The 19,782-nt window shown below is 56.3% G+C and overlaps 1 protein-coding gene across 1 annotated transcript in view; it reads right to left on the bottom strand.

The window, feature by feature from the left end:
• Positions 1–1,303: 1,303 nt before the first annotated feature.
• Positions 1,304–19,782, bottom strand: part of MMP11 (matrix metallopeptidase 11) — an 18,821-nt gene continuing 342 nt past the window's right edge. Inside the window, exons 2-8 of the mRNA XM_039726149.1 lie at positions 10,910–11,140; positions 9,089–9,232; positions 7,971–8,104; positions 5,094–5,341; positions 4,664–4,877; positions 3,132–3,389; positions 1,304–2,273 (exon numbers count right to left, since the gene is read on the bottom strand). Coding sequence (XP_039582083.1) covers positions 2,140–2,273; positions 3,132–3,389; positions 4,664–4,877; positions 5,094–5,341; positions 7,971–8,104; positions 9,089–9,232; positions 10,910–11,140 — 1,363 coding nt within the window. The 3' untranslated portion in view covers positions 1,304–2,139. The remainder of the gene's footprint in view (positions 2,274–3,131; positions 3,390–4,663; positions 4,878–5,093; positions 5,342–7,970; positions 8,105–9,088; positions 9,233–10,909; positions 11,141–19,782) is intronic.

The following is a 19,782-nucleotide window of genomic DNA, read 5'->3' as shown; positions in this document are numbered from 1 at the left end:
ACTGGTGATGTCTTACTTCACTAGAGCCAAAAAAACTCCCATCCACTGATAACAGGAAATTTAATAGGAAAACACTCCATTCATTTGCATGTGTTTCTGTACAACCTACCCCTTCTTTACTTCAGTTTCCACATCAATGTGCAAGGCTCAGTTGGAATTAAACTAAACCAGATACCCAGTTCTCTGACACATTAGTTTTACTTTGAACCTCCCCATCATCTAGACATTATTTGACTATAGCAAATGCCCAGAGACCTGTATTTTGTTTAAAACCCTTTGAACATCAAAAGTGTGATTGCTGCCAATAGTCCTCTTTCAGATTTACTTACCATCTGTAGAGCAGTTCTGTTCCTCCTGGCACGAGATCCTCACCTGTGCTGAAAGCTACAGCAGGCCTTGCTGAACAACACAACTATTTCTAGACTCTGAAATCAAATTTTAGACTGCCAGGACACTGGTAGACTGCCACACAACAAGGTTTTTATTCCTTGTTTGAGAAGACTTTTTTGATCTTAGTTTTTACCTATATCTTTCACTCTACAGTGCTCATCAACAGACAGAAATTAATGGTAGATAAAAAAGACAACCCCTTTCCTTCTCCATGTACCTGGTATGGCAGTCCCTTTCCTGCATCAAGTTGTGGGCTATAACATTTTTTTCCTGTTTTCAGTTGTCTCCCTGGTGCTACAGGACCAGTGTTTCTTGCTTGAATAAGGCTCTTTGTCAGGGAGGCTCAACGCCCTCTCAGCACGGGACAGCACAGTGCCAGCACAGACACCGGGGTGCTGAGACTGCCCGCGGCTCTTTGCTGACCAGCCTGTGCACAAGGAGCTGCACTGCCCGCTTCTGGTGCTGCTCCCGAGCCCACCCAAAGGCCCACGCGTGCGACTCGCTGCCCCGCAGCATTTGAAATAACCCGAACCGCTCAACAACCGCGTGCAGGAATTCTTCTCGGCGATGGGGAGCGGGGCCCCAGGCTGCGCTCGGGGAGGATCCGCTCCGCACGGGGCCCAGGGCCGCCCTTCGGGGAGCGCCGCTCCCTCCCGTCCCCGGCACGGCTGAGGCCCCGGGCAGCGCCCACCGGGGCACGGGGCGCCGGAAGGCCGCTCCCCACTGCGCCCCGTGCCCGCCCTGAGAGGAGCCTCCCGCACCCCCCGGCCCGGCCTGGCCCGGCTCAGCTCCCGCACCCCCCGGCCCGGCCTGGCCCGGCTCAGCCCCCGGGCGGGCGGAGCGCGGCCTAGCGCGGGCCGGCTGCGCGCATGCGGCGGGCGGGGGGAGGAGGCACGGCCCGGGTAGAAAAGAGGCGGATTTTATTGTGGCGGGGCGGAACATAAATACACACGGAGCGGGCCGCGCCGGGACACGGCGCATCCCCGGCGCCGCGCCCCCGGGCTCGGCTGGGAGGGGAAGGGGTGTTCGGTGTAAGGCTGGGCAGGCACGGCACGGTGCCAGCCCGGGCCCGGAACGGCGGAACGAGCAGTCAGTGCATCTGAGCATCCCGGGATGGGAGCGCGGGGCAGTGTCCAGCACTGGCCCCCAGCACCGGGGAGGGAGCGGGGGAGGGAGGGAGGGGGCCCCTTGTCTATGTACAGATCGGTACAAAATCCTAACCGTGCTAGGGAGACAGCGTCGAGCCGGGCCAGGGCTGCGGCAGGGCCCCGGCAGTCTGCCGGCGGAGTGGGGCTGGCAGCAGGGCTGCTCCTCTGCAGGAAGGGTCGGTGTCCTCAGAGCCCCGGGCTCGGGGTCGTTCCTCCTCGGCCAGCGTCTGCAGCAGCGCAGGGCTGCCGTGGTGGGTGATGTAAACACGGGAAATGCCGTGGGGCAGCTCTACAGGAGGGGTTCAGACTGATTATGAGAGCGTGATCCCATTCCAGGCTGGCCTGCTGGCTTTTGGGATGCTATTGCTAAAAGAGTGGCCTCCCTTGCCTGTAAAGAACATGGCAGCTGCTTTTGCATTGATAGCAACTGAAGCAGGGGCTGCTGGAACTGGAGAGGAGCAAACTTTGTCACTTGTGACAGACACCTGTTGTGTCAGATGCTGAGCCTGGAGGGAAGCCAGGAATGGCAGAGGGAACCCTCTGTGTGGCTGCTGGAGGTGAAGGGAGATGACAGGGGAGTGTGGAGGACACAGGCATGCCCTCATCTGAAGGAGTTGGAGGAGGGTGTGCAGCTGAAGAAGTCCTGGCTGATCTGGCGTGGGTAGCCCTCCAGCACCTTCACCTGGACTGGGTCAAACTTCCAATAGTCTCGGCCTCTCAGGAAATAGGCAAAACCTGTGGGTGAGAGAGCAAGGTTTAGAAGAGGCAGCATTCACGTGGCTCAGAGCTCTTTGCCAGCACTTTGTTCAGCTGACACTCTGCAGCACATGCGGTACTGAAAAAGAGCTGCAAGTGGCAGGAGGTTTTACTTGGACCCAGGCTTGTGGCATTCACTTTTTTTTCACACTGTTTTAGTTTAGATAAAAACTCTAGTTTTACTTTTAAGACAGTACGCAGGATGGATTTTATTTTATTTTCCTGGTGGGTTTAAATATGCTGTACGCTTGTAGTGACCAGTCCTGTGAGTGTAGGGGATTTTTAGGACAGGGACAGGCAGCTTGTGAAGATCTGCTCAGAGCATCTGTTCTGTGGGCAAGCTGCCCTGGAATTTAGGTTCTGGAAGCAGTGGGGAGTTGTTTCACTTCATCCTTAGAGAGGAAAGAGGCACTCACCACACGTGTCATCCCAAGCACCCTGGCTGTCCCCAGTGTTTCTGTGGCACTGCTGTTTTCAGCATGGGGCACACAGGGGAGGACTGCTCAATACCAGAAGCAGCCTGTTCTTTGTTCAGCTCCCCAGGTAGAAGTGTGGGCAGTGTTTCTGTTGTCTTCTCATCGCTTCCTTTGGCAGGAGCAGTGAGAGGTGGGCAGCACTCTGTGACCATTCCTTGGTCAGAGATTTGCCTTCTCTCTATCATACACCTACCTACCAGTTCCTGCAATTAATGGGAACAAAACTTCTCACGTCTCTCCCCACTGGAGGCACCTGCCCTTCTACACCGTACGGGAGGTGTTGTGGTTGTGCAGTGCCCTCTGCTAGCCCGTGTGGATCTGCAGTGCTGCCAGCCAGGGCGGGCTGAGCTGCTGCACTGACCCAGCTGGTCCTGGAAGGCGGCGTCGACCTCGGGCGGCACGCCGCGCCAGTCGGCCATGGCCCGCGGGTAGATGTTGTCCACCTGGCGCCTCTGGGCGTTGAAGCGCCAGTAGTTGCCTCCACTGAAGATGTAGATCTTGTTCTTCTCAGCCCCCCACACCAGAGCTGCCTGCACTGGGGATGCAGGCAGGCCCAGCTCCACGATCGGGGTGGGACCAGATACCCGTCTCTCACCATCATAAATCCAGTACTGAGAGTCTGTTGAGGAGACAGAAAAGGGAAACAAGGGGTCAAAAGCTCTGGCAGTGAACTGTGCAACAGGAGCTGGTGCCTTGGCAGAGCTCCCACGGGAAGCTGTGCCTGAGAGGCAAAAACACTACCAAGTGTAATGGTGTGTGTCCAAAATGCTGTCAATGCATTGGCATCCCACCTCAGGCCAGCCTGGTGGGTGTTGGGGGACAGGAAAGTCCATTTCAGCAGCATTTTTCTCTATTTGTGGAAGTTATAAAGGACTTGGCTGGAGGGACCAGCCTCTGCCCTGCAATCTCAGCACCTGGAAATCATGTGGGCATGCACAGGCACAAAGAGGGCATGTGGCTGGAAAGGAGCGAGCTGCAGAAACCAGGAAGAATTTGCCAAGTTGATAGAGAGACTGGAAGCAGAGTTCCAGATTAGATTAAAATGGGAATCTCTGTAATTAGCCTACAGCATGTAATACTTTCCCCTTATCTCATTTGAACTCACTGTAGGAGCCTGCCAATTTTAGCACTGTAAGCCCTTGTGTGCAGGTCAGGTGCTCAGAATTGTGTTCATGCAGGAGCTCTGCCTGCAGAGCCACTGCTGTGATTTTGGTGCTCAGTTTCCTGGAGTGCAGACAGGGTGTGCACACCCACAGTGAGTTCCCAGCTCATTCTGTATCCCTGCTATTAAATCTCCACTTGGGAAGAGCATTAAAGAAAACAGTGGAGCTGAAACAGGGTTTGTTGCTGGCCTTGAACCCCAGAGATGGCCAGGAGGTGGTTTCATTCCTAACCTTTCTGGTTGCTGCAGGTTGCCTGGCTCTGCACCCAGGCTCCCTGTGGGCTCGTAAAGCCATGGGGTACTAGGGAAATTCCACATGCAGGTCTCTGAGGAGCAGAGAAAACGCTGTCCCCACCCTGAGCAGGGCCCTGGGGACACAGGCACAACCAGGGAACTGCTGGGGTCCACTTCTGGCACGGTGCTTCCCATGACAGCTGGAGAGATGGAGCAAATGTTTCTTTCCTTCTCCTCTGCCAGGGCAGAGGCTCATTACAAATGTTTTTGTTCCAGGGAAGGAGAATGGAATATTGTGGCTGTGTTTAAAACAAAAGTGAATCCTTGTTCTCTGTCCTCAATACCTGATAAAAAATTTAAATAGGTAAGGAAGCAAATAACAAGGATTAGTGGACTGCTGAGGATTTCCAGATTTATTCTCCCAGGAACCTGCTGGGTCCCGACTACCCCCAAGTAACTGAGATTTCTGAGCCATCTGATCACAGTCCAGCTCTTACCTTGGAAAAACCAGATGTTGCCCAGAGGGTCCTCGAAGGTGGCATCGACAGAGCTGGGGATGCCCTGCCAGTGGCGAGAGGCCAGAGCTGGGTATCCCTCCTGCAGCCTCCCCGCGCGGAGCCGCCACACGTAGCGGGAGCTGAAGAAGAACAGCTCCCCTCGGATGGTGGCCGCGGCGTCGAAGGCCGTGAGGCAGGCGTCGGGCTGCAGGGCCTGCCAAGGCACAGCGGCTCAGGGCTGGCCCTCAGCCCGGGCAAGGCCCCGTGTCCAGGCAGCTGCCCCGTTTGGGCTGCCCGGAGATGCCCTCCCTGCACGGCCCAGTGCCAGCCGTGGGGTCTGGGCTCAGCGGGCCGGTGGAAGAGGCAGACACCAGCTCGGGCAGCCCCAGCCAGGGTGTCGGGGAAGGGCACAGGGCAGCCCTGCACTCACCTCCACGTTGGTGATCTCGTTTGTTTCGAGGTCCGGCTGGGGCAGCTCTGCTGGCGGGGTTGGGGTTGGGGCAGGATGCAGCGAGGGTTTCCCGTACAGGTACTGGATGCCTTGCTTGTCATCCTCGCTCAGGCTCAGGGGGTAGCGGAAGATGTAGAAAGGGGACATCAGGGACTTGGAGACAGCCGTGTGCTGCAGGCCCAGCACGTGGCCAAACTCGTGGGCAGCCACTTGCAGGAGGTCAGTGCCTACGAAGGGAAAAGATGGAAATACTTTTGTCTACTCACGTGCTTTGGCCTCCTGGGCCTGTTCATACAGTTACCAGACACTGACGTGTTGTAGGAGTCCAAAAAGAGGAAACAAAAATCTACCTCCAACTGTGTTGTTCCCAGATATCTCCTGTGTAGATCAAAAATATGTTTGTAGGTTTTTTGGGGTTTTTTTTTAAGGGCATAATAAAGGAGTTCACTGGTTCAGAAGCACCATGAGTCAATTCATACACTTGGGTATTAACCTGGGCATGTTGGCAATCTGCAATTCTGTTATCAGAGGCTTTTGCCACCTCCTCAGCTACCAGGAAGAAAAGGGTTTTCCATGCACTTTTGGAAAGGAGGAATTTGCACAGAGAAGGAAGTCTAGACCAGAGGTGTAGAGGTGGTGTGGTCAGGTTGGTATTTGTCCCCCCAGCTTGAAGCAGTTGTTGGCTAGAGCTGAAGGTTTAGCAAGCCCCAGTTAGATCACACCCACTGTGGAAGACACTGGTGTTGGTGAGAGAGCTCTGGGATTAACACTGGCCACAGGCCGTTGTTACAGACAGCAGAGGGAGCTCATTTATTGCTTGTCTGGGGACTGTGTCAAGAAGGTGTCATTTAGAAATAAATCCATAAAAGATTATCTAATGCCAAGGTCGGAGACTTCTTCACCAGACTTAGACAGATTTATGGGAGACTATGTTTTAGGAATACATGACCTTGGAGCATCTACAAAAGGAGAGGGGGAAACGCGGATTTCAGTACACGAACTCGTATTGTTTGGCAGGTTCTGTTTAGCTTCCAAAGGGTCCTTTCTAAAGCTGGTAGATTTCACTAGGTCCCAGCATGTTCATTCACTTGCCTTCAGCCAGAAATCCTCCGAGCTGCAGCCCGAGAGATGAGAGCAGCAGGGATGTGGGTCAGCCAGCCTGGGTGTTCCAAGCAGGATTTCCCTGCTGGCTCCAGGGGAGCAGCTCACTTCTCAGCACCAGGAGCAGGGAGAATACAGTGGGGAGGAACCCCTGGCAGGGGTGGAGGGGAAGGTGAGCCCTGCCCTCCTCCACTGGCCAGCTTTACCTGGCAGCCATGAATCTGCACAGCACTGACCTGATTAAATCAACACATCTACGTCAGCTGAAAGAGAGGGATTTCCATCCCAGTGATTTATTACAAACTTTCAGACACTTCTGTTTAGCTTGGCAGGCTCCTCACTTGCTGCTTTCCAGTGCTGGCAGATGAGCTGTGCTGTCAGATTGTGCAGGGGAGGTGCACAACAGCACGGGTGAGGAGCTGTGCTGGACAGCATCCCTGTGTCCTCAGGGATGGTCCTCCACCTGGAGCCGCTTCCTGCACTCCCAGGAGTGACCCCAGGGCACACTCGTGCTCTCCCATCAGTAAATGAGGCCAAGGATTTCCCTGTCTCACTGAGAGCTGAGTCAAGGATTTATCCATGTTTATATCGTAAAGCTCTTTTCAGCATATTAAATGGCAATTAGCTGCAAAGAGCTTTTACAACAGTTATTTATGGATGATATGGGAGGGGGGCAGAAAGGGGAATGCCATGGAATAGAGCTGGATTCTGATGGGAACTGGGTCCATTTTTGCTTCCTGGTTTGCCCCCAACACTGTTTTATGGGAGAATGCAGGAAATTCTTCAACAACGAGGGTGAAAACCAACAGAGCCCACGCCTGCCCCAGGAGCAGAAACCCCTCTGCAAAGAGGCCCTGTGCCTGTGATTCTTGTTTTGGGGCTGGAGGCACAGCAGTGCTGTGCCCCACGCAGTCACACTGGCACCCCACAGGCACTGACATGGCAGTGGCACCCCACGGGCTGTGGGGGTGCCCACTGACATGGCCAACATTTTTGGGAATCCCCAAGAGGCCTGGGGTTAACTTGGGTTTTGTGATTATTTCTTTGTCCATAGAGATAAACTGGGAAGGAGGAGGAGGAGGAGCTGACCCGGGTTAATTTTGGTGAGTCTTCCAGAAAGTGATGCTCTGGGCACGGCTCCAGATGGTCCCAGGCAGGGGTGCAGTATCTCATGAGATTCTGTGACACCAGGCCCTGAGTGCCCAAGCAAAGAGCTACCAGCTTGGATCTATTATTAGCAAAAATTTAAAAAAAAATCTTGACTGGATGTGGTGTTGTTTGTGGTCAGAGCATTCCCAGGCCATGGGGACAGAGCTGGAGCCTGGCTGGTTTCCCTTTATGGACTTGTTTGAGGGCAGAGGGTGACCAGTGCATGCAGGGCCTGGGACTGAGGCTGTTCTTTGGAAGACAGCGGTGTCACACAGAGCTCCAGCCTCTGTTTTCCTTCATCCTTTCCTCGTTTCATTTCTAATGACTCCTGCCAATGCTGGGTGCAATTCCCCACTGGCAGGGCACGTGGCTGGGCAGAAGAGCCATTCTTGCTGCCCCACACAGGAGGAACCATGGGGAAGCCAGGGTCCTGGACCTGAATGCTAACAGCCTGCCTCTAACTGGGGGAGATGACAGTGCTCACCACAAAAATGGTTGTTCCCTCTCAGTTTTACAAGGTCCCTGTTCACAGAAGAGGGAATCATTTCCAGGTTCACTGCCAAGCAGCCTGGAGCACCCACAGCTCCCCGTGAGACAGTGCCATACCCAGGTTGTTCCCAATGGTCCAGGTCTCGTCATAGTCAAAGTGCACGTCCCCTTCCCGGTGCGTTTTGGGGAAGAACGCGTGTGCCAGGATCCCTCCAGGCCCGTCAAAAGGCAAGTTGTCTCCGTGCCAGTACCTGGAGGGAAGACACATTGCACCTCAGACAAAGGGCCGTGGAGCCCCAGCATCACACAGCCAAAGGTGGGAGGCACTGAGAGGGGACAGCAGCTCTCATTCTCACCCTGAGTTCATCCTGCTGGTCTAGATCAACTGCTCAGAGCTATTCAAATTACCACAAGCCAAATTCTGCTTCAGAGCCCTGAGGAAGCAGCTTGATCACACCAAGCACAAAGGAAGCAGATCTCAGTCACACCAAGCTCCGGGGAGTTTGTATGTTTTCTCAGGGATGTTTCTCCCCCTCCCCTCTCCAGCTTCCAGCCCAGAGCTGACTGTGGAGCCTAAAGAACTAAGGAGGTGGCTGCCTAAGCCAAGACTGAGTTGATATTTCTGGGTGGTAGGGGGCTGTGGAGGGGCAGCTGGCAGCAAACCCAGCCAAACTCTCAGATCCTCACTGAAGCCAAGCCACTGATGAGTAATGAAGGAAACCCATGAGATGTGGCCACTTGAGAGAGCTGAGGGAGACAAAAACACAGCATGGAAATCACATCACTGCTTGGCCAGCCTCCACTGCCCTCATTAACTCTGTGCAAACATGCAGCTCAGGGAAGCCTTTGCCCCAGTGAGTATTTTGCCAAAAGGGAATTTCAGGCCAGGAGCCAAGATTCCCTTAACCAAGAAACTATATTTGTCTTTGGGCAGACAGTTACATCCTTCAGTCAAGGGACAGGATGGAGGACCTGAAGATGGAAAGTCAAAACAAACGCTTAAGAAAACAGCCTGTGGGCAGAGAAACATAAATGTAGCAGGAAAATTAATGAATGATCAGTAAGGGTGCTGTGTGGAGCAGCTGCACTCACACCGAGCAGCCCACGACTGACAAAACTAAAATGATCCCAGTGTCTGAAAGCAGAAATATGAGCCCCCATGAGTGCCTGGGTTGTGTGCTGGCAGGTCTCTGCTGTGGTGCAGCCTGCTCCTCCGTGCTGCCCGCCGTGCCCACCTGGTGAAGTCGATGACGATGTCAGCCCGTCCCTCCTGCACCTCGGTGAAGGTCAGCGGGGTCACATCGCTCCAGACCTTCAAAGCTTCCTCTATGGTCCTTCTCACTTCAGCTTTTACAAGTTGCCATGGGAACCTGATAATTCTGGAAGGCAACAGACACTGGATGAGGAGAGATCCCATGGATGGGCTGTGAGGAAGGCACCAGCTCTACCATCAGTGTCACCAGGGCCACCATTCCCAGCCCCAGAACATCTCCAGTCCATACATGCACTGCTCCAGCACCCTCTACCAAGCAACATGTGCAGCAGATAAATCCCATCAGTGTTGAAACCCTCTGCCTGGTGTGCCAGAGGTGAGTTCCCTGGAGAGTTTTGCAGATTCTCTGTTGTTCTGAAGTGCCACAGCACTCCCCAGATCTATCCCCTGTAAGGCCACCACCACAAAGATTCCTGAGAGTGGTGTGATGTGATTTCTTCTCCTTAACCACTGCATTTTTTGCCCCTGGAAACTTGGGTCCACTGAGTTGCTCCCACTTCCTCCAATAACAAGAGCAGACTGAAAGGTCTGCCACAGAGGGAAGTTTCTTTCCCTTCCATTAACAGTAATGTTAACAGCTGAGTGTAAATCTCTTCTGTATTTCTTTCTTTAACAGTAAAAGAAAAAAAAAAGAAAAAAAAAGAAAAAAAAGGAATAAGCCTTTCTGTTATCAGCCTCCTGGTGGTGTGAGGAACTGTCTCCTGTATTGGATGAAGCACAAATGATTTACTTGCTGTCAAGGTCCATATGACTGTGCTCACTTCTCCCCTCGTACCCTGAGGCAGCTGCAGAGGCAGCACAGCCCTCCCGCCAGCCTGTTGGGCAGATCCACAGCTGAGAATGTGTGGGGTGATTTGGGCAAAGCTTTACACTGCAGTGGTGTTTATGGGACCATCAAAAACAGCTGAATAAAAAGATCTGAAAATAAACTGTGAGGGGAGCCCGCTGCGGGGTGGCTGTGGGGGCAGAGGCACAGCAGGAGAGAGCTGGTGCTGGGGGCTCAGCACGCGTGGGACAGTGACAGAGTGGGGACAGTGACAGTGTGAGGACAGTGACAGTGAGGGCAGTGACAGAGTGGGGACAGTGACAGAGTGGAGACAGTGACAAAGTGGGGACAGTGACAGTGAGGGCAGTGACAGTGAGGGGACAGTGACAGTGTGGGGCAGTGACAGTGGGGGCAGTGACAGTGAGGGCAGTGACAGTGTGGGGGCAGTGACAGTGTGGGGCAGTGACAGAGTGGGGACAGTGACAGTGTGAGGACAGTGACAGTGAGGGCAGTGACAGAGTGAGGGCAGTGACAGAGTGGGGGCAGTGACAGAGTGGGGACAGTGACAGTGAGGGCAGTGACAGAGTGGGGACAGTGACAGAGTGGGGGCAGTGACAGTGAGGGCAGTGACAGTGTGAGGGCAGTGACAGTGGGGACAGTGACCCTGTGTGCCCAGGGGTGCTGCTGTGGCACTGCCCGGGGCTGAGGCCATGGCTGTGCACGGCGGGAGGGCAGCTGTGTTTGTGAGTGTGCTCAGGAGGGGATGGGGAGGTGCTGGGGACAAGCCTGCCGTGGTTTGGCACATGGCTCCCCGGTCCCTGTGCCTCTCACAGTCACATCACAGCTCCAGGGATAGCAGAGCGAGCATTTGGGCAGGGAGAAGTGAACCAGCCTGGGTGCCACATCAGCCTGGGTGCCACACCAGAGTGACTGTCACACCAGCCCGGCTGTCACACCAGCCTGGCTGTCACACCCCCGGTGCCAGCCCCGCCCGGCTGCCGTGGCAGCCTGCCGCACCTGTAGGTGAGGTTGTTCTTGTCCCAGCGGCCCCCGGAGAGCACGAAGCGCTTCTGGCGGTTGCGGCCGCCGGGGCCGTCGGGCAGCGCCGGCAGGTCGGGCACGCCGCAGCGGGGCGGGTTCCAGCCCGCCGGGGAGCCCTTGGCTGGCACACCCGAGCCCAGGGAATTCACCAGGGCGGCCAGCCACGGAGCCTGCTCCTTCCACGTGTGGTGCTTTCGGGACAAGTCCTGAAAGGCAAAAGCACAAGCACGACGTGAGTGTCCGTGAGGATGCTCCCTGCAGCAGCCCTGGAGCAGCGGGTTCCACTTCTGCCAGGGCTGCTTCCCCACTGGCAGGGCTCCCACTGTGCTCCCCACAAACATGCCACGCTCCCTGCCCTGAGGCTGGCTCACACCTGGGGGGCACTGTGTCATGCCATGGCACCCACCAAGCACTCAGCTATTTTTGGTGCACATTTCCTTGGCAGCTGGCCGGCAGGAAATACTTTTGCAGGCTGTGGATGAGAACCAGACCCTTCAAGTATAAAACAAATCGCTAGGGAATAAATTCTCCCCCTTTGCCCTACATCCTTTATTCCCTCCTGGCCCCGGGGAGAGGTGACATTAATGGGAGGAAGTCTCCAGTCCCCAGCACGCAGCTGTGCTCCTTGTTGTCACCTCCGTGGTGTCCTCTTGCTGCCCTGGCACCGTGGGCAGGTCTCAGCACGGCCGGTGGACACGGCAGAGCAGGACACAGGGATGTGGGGTGGCAGAGAGCAGGCAGAGAGCAGAGACTGTCCCTGCAGCCCCCACCACTGCCCGAGGGAAGGACTGCCCGTGTCCCCTCACCCCACTGGTGACTGGTGACACCCCACCTGTGACTCTGCTCGGGATAACATCTCCACACTTAGTTGGAAAAGGTTTCTCTTGGCAGCATTAATTAATGCTAATTATCTGACTTTGCCCGAGGGAAGGACTGCCCGTGTCCCCTCACCCCACTGGTGACTGGTGACACCCCACCTGTGACTCTGCTCGGGATAACATCTCCACGCTTAGTTGGAAAAGCAAGGTTTCTCTTGGCAATATTAATTAATGCTAATTATCTCATTTCCACTGGTTTCCCTTCCATGTTGCCACCATGAAACACAGCCCAGGTGTGTCACCTCCAAGCTGCTGTGAGGTGAGAGGTCCTTGATCCATAACAGCAGGACACAGGGATGTGGGGTGGCAGAGAGCAGCAGAGACTGTCCCTGCAGCCCCCACCACTGCCCGAGGGAAGGACTGCCCGTGTCCCCTCACCCCACTGGTGACTGGTGACACCCCACCTGTGACTCTGCTCGGGATAACATCTCCACGCTTAGTTGGAAAAGCAAGGTTTCTCTTGGCAATATTAATTAATGCTAATTATCTCATTTCCACTGGTTTCCCTTCCATGTTGCCACCATGAAACACAGCCCAGGTGTGTCACCTCCAAGCTGCTGTGAGTCATGTGGGGTGAGAGGTCCTTGATCCATCACTGTGCTGCAGAGGGCCAAACAGATTTTTTTTGGCTGATTTTATGCAGCAAATGAAAGGTGTTTGAGCAGGGAGGAGCTGAGATGCAGCAGTGGTGCATCTCCAGCTGGACAGCAGGCTCTGTCCCACAGGGCTCCAGAGGGAGGACCTGGCCTTTAGGAAGGCTCTCTTCCCCTGGCTGCCCTGCCAGCGACACGGGGGCCAGGCTGGCACGGTGCCAGAGCTGCCACGATGCTGGGATCCCCATGCTGCCACCCTGGGCTCCACAATGAGCCCATTCACACGGGCTGGAATGAAGTGTGAAGGCCCTGGCATGAATTCCACCGCGGAGCTCCCGGCCCGTGCCCCCGAGCCTGGCACAGATGGACAGGGGAGCAGGCCGGGCACACAGGCTGCACTCTGGGTGTCCACACATCACTCCAGGCTTTTGGTGTGCCTGTCACCCCTCCAGCCTGCTGGCTGGTCCTCCCCACACAGACAGACAGACAGACAGACACCCTTGGTGGCTGGGCACCTGCCAGCCTGTGCCTCAGAGCCATTGGTACAATCCTGGTGTCCCAGGGCACTCTCACACCCCACAGGAACTGCACCAGCAAAGAGAGAAACCCTTTTCACATCCTGAACAGCAAAGGCTGCCCAAGGCACCGGCCACGCACTGAGCATCCATCCAGGGCTTAGGGGGAGCAGGAGCAGGGGCTGGGCTGTCCCGAGGAGCCTGCACCCGCTGCTCCTGCTGGGGCTGGAGCCCTGCCAGGCTGGAGCTACCTGTCCTCTCAGAGGAGCTCTCTGAGAGCCACCTGGCACCCTGCCTGGGCTGGCAGCTACTGCTGCAAGGGACAGCTGGCAGGAGAAGCTGACAAGGTTCATGCTCTGGCCAACAGCTCGCTGCCAGCCCCGGTGACACCGAAGCACACAATGGCAGCTGTGTCACCAGAGACAGCCTGCAGGGCTGCTCAGCCCCTTGCTCCTCACCCACTGCCAGGTCCTGGCAGCTGAGGCCTTGGGGTGAGGCATGCATCTGGTTTTCCGAGGCCAGGAAGTGCCCAGGAGCACAGGGAAACCCTCAGAAGTGCTCAGGTGGGTGGGCTGGGGCTGACCCAGATGCCTCACCCCTGGTTTTTGCCTTGGTGATGCTCTGCACATTCCCCTCCTGTGAAGGCCAGTTTCCTTACAGGCTGGGGCCACTGCCATGAACTGGAGGTTATCACTCTCCTCTGACCAGGAGCAGAGAGGAGAAGCTGCCCGTTTCCTTCTTGCCCTGAGGAATGCCATGCTCAGAAGCAGAGCAGAGGCAGCTTTGCTCTCCCCTCTTGCTTAGCTGCAGGCACTGCTCTGAATCCCAGCTTTCCAAACCCCCCTGCTCCTCCTGCCCTTTGCAGACCCAGTCCTGGCTGGGGTGGGTGCTCTGGGTGGGGAGGGAGGCAGGACCTGCCCTGCTGCCCCTTGTGTGCCCCTGGACAAACAGTGACTCTGTCCCTGTCGTCACCGCACCGACATTAGCACCATGGCAGGAAAGGGCTGGAAAATGCCACTGCAGGCAAGGGGAAATGTGACAGGCACAAACCACTTGCCAAACAATGCTCAGGGGACAGCCAGGCTGCAGATCTTGGCCTCCTTGGCTGGACACACCTTGCTGCAGGCACTTCCCAGGGATTAGATACCGTGTCCTCTTGTTTAAGGTTGCATCCTTCCCAGGGGTGCGAGCCCTCCCTCTGGTGGGAAGATGTGCTTTGTTCCCTGGGCTGTGCTACCACACCCGGCTGCATTGCTCAGGGCTCGCTGCTGCTGCCCAGGCTGCTGCAGAGCCGGGAGGGGAAGGGGAGGAGGGCACTGGCTCCCATCAGGGCATCCCCACCGGTGCCATCCCACCAGCAGAGGGGAGGGCATTCCTGAACACAAAAGCAAAGGAAAATCCCAGGGTTTGTCCCAGCAGAGTGCAAAACAGGTCTGAGCCTCTGGCTGAGGGTGTGCAGGAGCTTGCAGTGCCCCTCCCTGCATAACCCACAGCTGGGCATGGGAACAGTCAAGGAAGAGGCCAGGGCTTTGCAGTAGAGGCTGATCTGTAAATGTGAACACAGCACAAGCACAGAGAGGATTCCAGGCCTGAAACCAAGCGCTGAGGGCAGTGAGGACAGCAGAGGAGCAGAGCTGCACCAAAGAGGGCTGTGCTGCAGGCTGGTCACAGCTCCTCACTAAGAAAGTGCCTCTTCCTGCAGCCTCGTGACTGAAAGGCTGGGGGGGAGCAGGAGGGAGAGGACAGATCCCCCGGGACAGCAGAAACCACAGCGGAGGTACAGGCTGCCCACTCAGTTCCTCACAGCTTTATCAGCCTTCAAGTGCTGTGATAGAGCAGCCATCACCTCTGGGCCTGCTGGAGCCAGATGAACAGCAGCCAAGCTTCCCAGGAAGTGTTGCAGCCATCACAAGGAGCCAGGAGCATCTTTAACCTCCTGGTGCTGGGCAGCACTGACCCTGCAGAGCCCCGGGAGCAGCACAGCTGCAGTGGAGCATCAGCAGCACCATGCCTAAAGGAGCACAGGGGTGGGGCTGGTGCCTGCCTGACAAACCCAGGGCTCTCCTGGGCTGGCTCCATCCTCCTCTGCCTGCCTGAACTTCAACTTGTGTCCTCTTTGTGTAATCACCTGGGCTCCTGTGGCATGGACGTGAAAGGAGACCCCTCTCCCTGTCAGACAGGAGTGACTGGACAAGTTACAGCCTGAATCCATCAGCCTTGGGTGCTTCCCCTGTCACTGGGGCTGTTTCTTCCTCACTTGGGGAATGAGCTCATGGACTTTGTCTCCATTTCCCTGTCCCTTCTGCTCCTGCTTTTCCATTGCTTCTGTTTCTGCTTCCTCCTTTTGTTACTCAGAGCATTTCCAAGGCTCTGGTGTTTGCTGCCTCTGGCTGGCAGCATTATCCCCCTCCTCCCTGTGAGCCTGCACCTCAGAGCACTCCTGCCCTTATTTCTGTGGGGAAGGACAGTAGAGATGCTTTCTCTTGCAGTTCTCTCACCCCATTTGTGTCCACTGTGGGGTGGCCATGCCCCCAAGGGCTCTGCACTCCCTGAACAGCAATGCTCCTGCCTGAGATCAGCATTGTTCTCCTGATGCAGAGACAGCTTTTTGTGCAGCCTGCCTCAGCCCAGCGTGGATTTGCAGGGGTTGGATTTGAAAGTGCAGCTACAGCTGATGGTTAATGGCAAAACTGGAACCAGCTCCATTCCAGTCAGGTTGTGTTCCAGGAGCAGCCTGGGCTGGGAAGGTGCTGCTGCTGCAGGAGGAACTTCATGGCAGAAACATGGCAGTGGACTGGCCTAACCCTGAGCTATTTGTGTTCCTGGTCAAGGCACTGTCAGTGGAAACAATGCCCAGGCAAAGCCACCAGATTTATTGATCCTGCCTCCCCAGGACAAGGTCTCCCAACCCCTCCATGAATTCTGTGCTCACACAAAATTCTTCATCTCCAGGGCTCCTCCATGCTGGCTGCAGGCTGGTCCCACTGCAGACAGGGAGAGCACAAAGGCTGAGGCCCAACAGGAGCTGCTGCAGTGCCTGGCTGTGCACACACTGTTGGATTTTCCTCTCCCCTCACTTCCCACACCCCTGGCACCATCCAGCACTCCCTCCTGGCCCTGAGAGTTTATTTCCGGATTACTTGGTGGCAGTTGTTGTTGGCAATGAAAAAAGAAAAATGTTTATTTTTCCTAAGCAACATGGAACATGAAACATTATAGACTGCAAATGTTTATGGCCACAGACAGAATGAGAAGAGCCAGGCTTTGGTGTAACAAGAGAAAGCAAATGAATAAACACTACAGGACTATTTTTATTATCAGGCATTTTAATTATGTGACAGTTTGTGAGACTATTCCATCAACAGCACCACAACCAAGCTGCTGGTGTCACCCAAGCAACAGTTTGCCAGAAACAGGAGTACTTACAGAGCAAACAAACCCCAGGATGCTGACATTGCAAAAGGTTTCAAGAGCCCTTAATCTGATGACCTAGAATTCCCCTTGAAACGAAGAAACTGCTCTAGGATGTGGCACACTCCTGGCAGGGGAGGAAAGGGGTTGAGATGTTTTGTTCATTGTGCAGTTACATCCAAGCTAAGGGGAGCCATGAGCTACCAGTGCCTCTCTCCTGCCCAAATCCAGCAAGAGGAGGAAGGCTGGTCACCTGCCTGTCCTTGCTGGGACTCCTCTATCTGCACCAGGACCTCAGTGAGCATCTAAAAACATGTCTGTGGCCTCACTGAACCCCTGAAGCGCTCTGCTTTTCATTTTGCTGGGCAGCTATGTGCAGACTCAGCTGTGCTCCCATTTGCTTTTGGCTGAGCCATCCCCAGTGCAAGAGCACCCACAAACCCTTTATTTACCTCCATATATTTGAGATTAGTAGGAAAGAGCTAGTTAGTAGGAAAAGGTAGGATCAGCATCTCTGCAGGACAGCTTTCCACCAAAAATCCTTTTCAAACAACTCTACACAGTGCATCCCTTCTTCTGCAGAGCCCCACAAGTTACAGTGCCAGGGCAGGATAAGTGTGGGGAAAGCAAATGCAACATAACCTGGAGAGGGGATCCTCCCCAGACTGTTCCTCTCCTCTCCCTCCTGATGTGCTTTGCCAGCTGCACCCCAAGCCCTGCCACACTGCAGGGTGTGTGTGTGTGCTGCCCGTGAAGCACAAACACAACAAACTGCGGAATAACTACTTACATGTGTCTTGGGTCTCTCCCAGAGCAGAAGATAAACATGCCTAAAATTACCCCAGCACTGAGTGCGGGATTTAAATAGCCAAACCAAGGAGTGCAAATCAAACCCTTCCTGCCGGAGCCGCCTGAGCCCGGAGCGAGGCAGGCGGGGGCTGTGGGGAAGGCAGTGCCCTGCTCCCAGAGGGGCCTGCTGTGCCCAGGGGACAGCTGCAGCACCCCTGGGGCGTTATGGTGGTGGCTGGGAGGGTGCCCACCACTTCTCCACGGAGAGAGACCTTCCCAGCAAACCTAGGGGCTTTGATTTCCCAGGGGAGCCGAAGGCAGGGCAGGAATTCCGTGTCTGCGCGTGCACAGCCCGAGGACTGCAGATCTTTTGTTCTCAAGTTTTACAGTGGACACCAGACCCAGCCTTTATTCTGCTCTCAGTTTTCTCTTTCTTTCCTTAGGCATTAATATAAAAGTGAAGGAGCTCTACAGAGTTTGCCCCAAAGAACACAAGCCCTTCTGCAGCTTGCCCTGTGGCCTGGCTTTAAAGCGACTCTTAGCCCTGGATTCCGTCCCCGCTCAGCTGCTGCCGTCCTGACTCGCGATTGGAGCACAAACACGGCAGCAGAGCGCTCCTCTTGCCCAGCCCACGCCTGGCACGGCTCGAGCAGCTCCTGCTCTGTCTCACAGCAGTGTGAGCCTCCTTTCCCGGCTCAGCCCCTTGGCTCCCTCCTCATTCATCACCTGACAGCAAAAGGTGCCCAGGCAGGAAATTAGCTGCTGTCAGACGTGAGGGAAACATCCCTCTGTGCAGCAGGCTGGGAGCAGGCAGGGAAGGGAGGGCTGATGGCATGGCACAGCTCCCTGGGAGAGAGGGCAGGGTGGCCTCGGTCAGCCCGGCAGTGCCACCTCAGCTGTCCTGCACCCGCTGCTGCCAGCCTCCATCCTGTAAAACTGCCTGCACCTCAGCCAGCAGAATAACCTTCAGCACGTGAGGAACCCGAAAGAGCAGCTGTTTGGGACAGCAGAACTGCTGTTTGAAAGGAGGGGGGATCACCTGTCCATTTCCAACCCAACCAATGCAGCCACCATCTCAAACACATCAGTGTGAAACCCCGAGCCCCACGTGGCTGGTCCAACACACCAGCACGAGGCATTCCTGAACAAAACAGACCTGCAGGAGCATCACCTGGAGCTGCTCCAGCCAGGAGGGAGGATTAGCACTCACAGAGCAGAGCTCCAGCCTAGGATGGGGACAAAATCACCTCTGCCACCTGGGGGGACCTTCTGGAGTGTGGCAGTGGATTTGATGGACCAGGAGCCTGAGCAGCCCCGGACCCCTGCACTGATTCTGTGCCCTCCAGCACTTTGGTGCACTTCCCTCCTCAAGGGGTACCAGCCAGGTCAGCTGAGCCCTGCAGGCAGTCAGCAGCTGCGGGCCCTGCACAAGGACATGCACGGTGACATGGGCAGCTGGGCTGGGCTCCAGCTCAGAGGGTGAAACCCAGGCTGGCTCTCCCTTCCCTCAGGACCCCACACAGGTCCCTGCTGGCAGCCAGACCAGAGCAGGGGCTGTGCAGGTTCCTCCAGGAGCAGCTCCCCGGCTTGCCCGGGGCAGAGCAGGAGGCACCTGCCAGCCCGGCCCGTGTCCCAGGGGAGCCAGCGGTCTGCAGCCTTGTGCGGGCGGAGCTCTGCCCTCGCTGCCCACCCCCGGCTGCTCTGGCATGGGCAGGAGCCCGCGGAGCAGCGGCGTTCCTGGAGTGCAGGCTGCCACCAGCGAGCCCGGCCTCACCTTCCCCAGAGGCAGAGCGGGGCCGAGCACGGTGACATTTCCTTGGGAGGAATGCGAGCACTTTGGGGGCCAAGGCTGCTCTGTGCCAAGTCCCAGCCCACAGCAGATTTAGCAGCCAAGTTAGAAAGTGCTCAGATGACAGAGCTGATAATAAAACCATCGACAGAACCTGAACTAATCCCCTTGGGCTGCTACTGGGCATTTGCTCTGTTATTATGTCATGGCACAGCAGCCAAGCGCATGTCTATAATAACCCGATTACACAGGCACACATTCCCAGCACAAGGAGCTCTCTGTCCTCCCCCGTCCCCAAACCCCCGCTCCTCTCGCAGTCGCTGCTGCTCGCAGCCCAGGTGCCGGGATCGGGCAGGCATGTGCAGGGAGAAAGAGAGAAAGAGCCCTGCTGCTGCTCTCCTGCCTCCGCCTTCGGTTCATCCCTTCGGTCCCGGCTCCCCGTAACTGCTCGGAGCTGCCAGCGCAGCGTGCCGGGGGTGTTCGAGCAGCAGCGAATTCGCTCACAGAATTCGCTCACAGAATTCGCTCACAGAATTCGCTCACAGAATTCGCTCACAGAATTCGCTCACGGCTCTGCTGCCCGCCAAGCACGGGGGATGCCGCGTCCTCTCCTAAGCTCTCCTTGTCCCGGCCCCCGTTTTCCCTCGGGAGCACGGCTGTGAAAACTCCCCAGCAAGCCAGGAGGAGCCGGCGGAGCGGGCGGCACGGCCGGGGCAGGGGCTCCGTCCCGCGGCCGGTGATCCCGGCAGCGCTGCCCGCTGGGGCGCGGATGGAGCGGCGGGGGGACACGGCTCGCCCCGTCCAGCGCAGGACCTGCCGGGGGACACCGCCCTCGGGACAGCGCCGGGGAGCGGCGGGGGCGCGGAGGGAGGCA

Source organism: Passer montanus, unplaced genomic scaffold (assembly GCF_014805655.1).
Source record: "Passer montanus isolate IOZ18808 unplaced genomic scaffold, ASM1480565v1 scaffold57, whole genome shotgun sequence".
Lineage (NCBI taxonomy): Eukaryota > Metazoa > Chordata > Aves > Passeriformes > Passeridae > Passer > Passer montanus.
Note: the sequence above shows the minus strand (reverse complement) of the source record. Positions and strands in the feature narration are given on the sequence as shown.